This window comes from Vairimorpha necatrix, chromosome 4 (genome assembly GCF_036630325.1).
Source record: "Vairimorpha necatrix chromosome 4, complete sequence".
In the NCBI taxonomy this organism is placed as follows: domain Eukaryota; kingdom Fungi; phylum Microsporidia; family Nosematidae; genus Vairimorpha; species Vairimorpha necatrix.
Genome location: NC_088819.1, coordinates 102,453 through 107,902, shown reverse-complemented (window position 1 = coordinate 107,902; position 5,450 = coordinate 102,453). Strand labels below are relative to the sequence as shown.

Below are 5,450 nucleotides of genomic sequence, written 5' to 3'. Positions count from 1 at the left end.
ATGATGCCCAAGGAGGCAAATTAAATAAAACTACTTTAATTACAACCAAACTTTGATACCCAAGAGAAGCATCATAGAATGCTATCTGAGGAACGGCCAACTCCCGGATAATACCTCAATACTCGATACAAGTTGTAATGTAATCAATTTTTTTTACAAATTTTTAATCTAATACTTATATACACTAATTTCATCTTACTTTACTTGGTACAAAAAAACATATTATTAAGTCATGTTGGTCTGACTTACAAAAGAATAGTTATTATGGTTTTTATAGATAATTTTAAATATAGAGATATATAATTTGCATTTAATATCAAAAATAAGTAAAAATTATAGTACTTATAATTTTTAATGAAATAATAGTCCTATAAATTTTTAAAATTAAAATTGTTGGAAAGTGTAGATGAGTCTGAACGGAATTGCATTTTTCTTACACAACTATGTCTTTGATTTCAAATTTGAAACACTTTTTGTGATAACCATATTTAAGTGGACCAGCTTGTGAAGAAACAGTTTGATATCTGCAAAGATCAATTATTGATAACTAGAGTTACACCAATATGAATTTTGAACGATTAAAAAATATTAATATTTGATTAATCATCTCAAGAGTTGAATTTGAAATTTTTAATTTTGTAGTTGGTTCGAATTGTTTTTTTCGAAAGTTCAATAAATTTTACCGCGATTTTTAATCCACGATTCTCCTTTTTAAAGTTTTCTGTCGAGTGCATGCTAAACAACTTTAGCCCTTTCTTCCAATAAAGTATCCTACTTCTCATACCTATACTCAAAATTCTCAGATAATGCTAAATCTTCACTGATAAAGAGGACAGTGTATATAATTCAGAGGGGGTTGATTTTACACACCCTGCTATCTTGTAAAATCATTGGTCAACACAATATTGAATGTTTATAAAAAAAATCTTTCTCATGTAAAAATTATTTATGACGCATGTGATTTCAGAAAACGTCATACCATGGCTCTCAATTTTGTCAAAAGCAGAAAAAACTCTTCTATGACTCTTAAAAAATTAAAATAAACAAAATTAAATTTAAATTGATAAAAAAACGTAAAACTAAAAAAAAATTTATACGGCAGCTTTGTCAGTTTCTCTTAATTTTTTTTAATACTTTTCTTTTTGAAAAACATCAAAAATTTTCGTGTTATCTAAGCTCTCAAGGTTTTTTTCTTCGTTCTTTTTTTCAGTTATACTGTTCGATTTATTGGTATCAGAGCAAATAGAGGAGTTTAAATCTTTAACAAATTTTTTTAAAAATCCAGCATTTATAGTTAAACTTCTAGTTCTATAAAGTATGAGTTTACTAAAAACATCTTTCGGATCATAATCATATGATGCACTATGTTCCCATGTAATTGTATGTTTTTTCGGTTCATAAAAAACTATTTCAAAAAAAAATTTTGCGTATTCGAATTTGTTGAAACCACACTTTCGGAAATTTCCATTGTTTAAAAATATTTCACGTTTTTTCTCATTGGTAATATTTCCTGCTAATTTTCTGATTTGATCATAATCTTTTTTTTCCACCCTTTCCAAAAGGAGTCCTTCTTTATAAACCTTTTTTATAAGAATATTAGCTCTACATGAATCTCTTACTTCCTCTTTTAACCAATTTTTATATTGAGACAAAAATACTTTGTAATTATCATCAATTTCTACGTTATTAGAAAGACTTATGTAACAATCACAAGTGTCATCTTCTTTATAATCGAATAGTAAATATAAATCGCCATATACAAAAAGAAAAAACGTAATAATTCTCAATAACATTGGGGTCATGACTTTTAGATATTTATATGCATAATTAATATAAATCACAAATTGACAGTTATCAACTAGACATTTTTACATCAAATTTTTTTTACATTTTAATAGTTTTTTTTCATGTTTAAATTATTATTTTCAATCTTAATTTAAATATTTTTTTGGTACTATTAACCTTTTAATAATCAAAATAATTATTTCCTTCACTTTTATAAAAATTATTTTTTATGTATAAATACATCAGACAAAAAAAATAAGCAAACGAAAATGAAAAAAAAAATCGTCTATAAGTAGCTACTAATCAGTATTCAGGATGACTATTATTTGTTTAGATCTCAAAAGATGACAGTAAAGTTAAATAAAGATATTGTTTCGTATTGATGTATTTTGAGACATTCTTTTTATTTCATTAGCTCATTATAGAAAACACATTTACTATAACACTTTTGATAATCTCATTAAATGATAAAAATATCCAAAAATTTTTTGGAAACTGACGTACCCCAAGCGGAGGTACGTCTCGCCGAAAATATTAGTTTTATAGATGTAAATATGATTTTTATTATTATATTTTAGAACCGTCCTCCTTTCTTTTTTGCGGCAATTTAAAATATTTTAAATAGGGGGAGGGGTACATTAGACCCCCCCCCCTTTTTTGAAGCGCTTCGATTTTTTTTTCGAACCCAAAAATTGAAGTGCAAAAAAAGAGGAGCAGGAAGGGGACAAAAATTACTAAGCACTTATGACATTAAAAACAATAAATAAATATATATTTATGTACACAATTATATTTTAATACAAGTTTTTACAATAATATTAACTAATAAGCATTTTTTGCCCTTCTGATTTTTTAGAATTGAGACCAATACGCCTCCCTCTGAGGGTGTTCACTTTATTTCTTATTACCCCATAAACGAAGTGCAAAATAAAGGAGAAGCAATCATTAGCACCAAAAATACTTGCATCTTTAGACATTAGAAATGCCAAATAAATATATATTTGTATACGAAATTTAATTTAAAAAAAGAATATAATCATAAAGCTATATAATTATAAATAACCTAACATATTTTAAATTAATTTTTTTTGATTTAACAATCCAAGCCGAAAATTATTTCTTATGTGATGACGGGGATGGAATAGTAACCAATTTTTACTTTACGCATATCAAAGTGCTCAGATTAGAACCCAGAACGGAAGCATATATACAGTCAAGAGTCCTTAAAATGACTTTAAAAAGCCTAACTATGTCAGCCAGACATGGTCTTGATACAGATCAGGAAGGGGTCTTCGAGAGCCCAATGAGTGAATCTCGAAGGAAGTCATGGAACTGCCAGATGAGACTGTAAGCGTATCTTGTGAAAAGTAATTAATAAGCCGAATATTTTACCCAAATAAATTATATATTAAAAATGACATAGCATTTTTAGATATTAATATTATAAAAATATATTTTTCGTACTGTAAATCTGCCTAGATATACAACAGAACCAAAAGAATTCATAATTTATTGAAAGGCAACCTAGTAGATCCCGCATTGAAATGTAAAATTTTTTTTTTATCTTCACTATAAATATTTACTATTTCCTGAAACCAAATAATTATTTTATCGTTGCTTGTCAAACCATCGTATCGTGTATTTTTTACTCATTCGGCTGACGTTATTTATCTAAACCACAGAAAATATTTTAAATTATCATATATAAATTTACTTAATAATTCATTCAGTGTAACTTCATTATACCTGATTTTATTACATCAGATTGAATTTTTATTTTTCTTATGTATTAATGTTTAGATATTCCTATGAATTTTAAATTATTTTCATAGACACAAATGTTTTTACCGTATAAATTGATTAATCTTATTCTAAACTAAATGTAAGTTTTAGTTCCTCTTGATTTTCAGAGTGTTCTTTTAAAGACAAAAAAAATTTTAAAAGTCAAGTCTACTTTTTCGAAACAAAAGTTTTATAGATAAAATCTAGCGTATGCTTCTATACTGTAATATGAAATTGAACATCATCCTTCACTTTATTCATAAGCATTATTTTCTGTATTCTATAAAAATCTGTAATACTTCAGTTAAACAATATTTGTCGCATGAGTACTATGATGAATCGTCTAAGTATCATATTTTATGGTGAATAAAACAATTCAACTTCTTACGCAAATATTCTAGATCATATTAAATGAATCAATTCTCTGGTAATTGTACCTTAAAAGTGGCCTTTTTGTTATTAAAATTACTTAAAGTATTTTTGTTTGCCGACGACCAAAGACTTTTCAGTTCTAAAATTAGATCTAATAGTAATGTATAAGATTTTTCGATCTTCGGAAATTTTAAATTTGCTGATTGGGTTATAGAATAGTTATTTTTTATTTCATGATAAAATCTCTATTTTAGAAACATTTTACAATCAATCACTATTCTTATAGTGTTGTTTCAACTCTCTAATAAGATTCAGTAGTAATGCAAAGATAAAACAAAAGTGCCTTTATTTATAAGAATATAAAATTGCGCCATATTCAAATCGTTTATAAGCAAAATTTTTGTAAAAAAGTTTAAAAGTTTATACCATTTCAAGTAGTTAATATTAAAAAAATACTTTATAGGTCGACAATCTTCATAAGATTTTGCGAATTTTTTATTGAAACTTTAAAAATACACGTGAAATTGGCCTTCAAAATATTTACTTAATAAAAATAATTATTTCAATAGAATCCGTTACGATGGGGGAATATTTAATGAATTTGAATTTATGTTTATCAATAACCATACAAAATCTAGTTTTATTACAATCTAAAACAGTTTTTAGGTACATTCAAAATATCTTTTATATTAGTTACAGTCATTACATATCTTCTTAATAATAAGCTTGGCACTATTTATATTCAGTTTGTTACAAATATTAATAAATAGTACGTTATTCTTATACTCAAGTGAATTTTTGTATCGTTTTAATGAGCTAATATATGTATTAGTAAACCATCATTGCATTATAATGTTTGCATTCCAATTGTTGTTCTCTATATTATTTTCTGAACATAACATCAGGTTTATTTTTTGTTCTAATGATTGTATAAACAAATTGAAGATTGAAAGTATAAATCATAGAAGTTTTCAAAAGAACGGAAAAATAGCCGAAGATTTATATCATTGTGTGGCAATATATTAATATTAGACATAAAAATTTGTCAGTGTAAAATAAAAATTCTAAAATTTTTACTTATTTTGTAAAAAATTTCTAACGTGTAACATACGAAAAAATCATAATAATTAGTAATTTAATATTAATTTTTATTTTTTTTTGTAAACAAAAATACGGAAAAAGCTAATAATACTACGAAAACGATATAAAATAGACAATACTTAAAAAGTTTACTATCATTGTCATTTGGATCGTCTTTTGAACCATCTTCGTTATTTCCATGTTTACCTTTAGATCCAGAGCTAATTAATTTTTTATTATCAAGTTTTTCGTTCTCAAAAATATTATCAAGTCCCACGTTACTTAGGTTTTCACTAGGAGTTTCGCTCACAAGATTATTATCAGGAGTTTTCTTTGTAAAAGTATTATCAGAAGATTCGTCCACAATATTTATATCTGGAGCTTTGTTCTCGAGATTATTATCAGGTACCGCGTTACTTATATTCATATCA

General features: G+C 25.8%; 1 protein-coding gene across 1 annotated transcript; it reads right to left on the bottom strand.

Annotated features, from left to right (window-relative positions):
- Nucleotides 1-1,127: 1,127 nt before the first annotated feature.
- Nucleotides 1,128-1,793, bottom strand: VNE69_04003 (putative SP-containing protein; the record flags this gene model as incomplete). The annotated part of the gene is made up of 1 exon (XM_065473247.1): nucleotides 1,128-1,793. The coding sequence occupies one exon, from the start codon at nucleotides 1,791-1,793 to the stop codon at nucleotides 1,128-1,130; it is 666 nt and encodes a 221-aa protein (XP_065329319.1).
- Nucleotides 1,794-5,450: the final 3,657 nt, after the last annotated feature.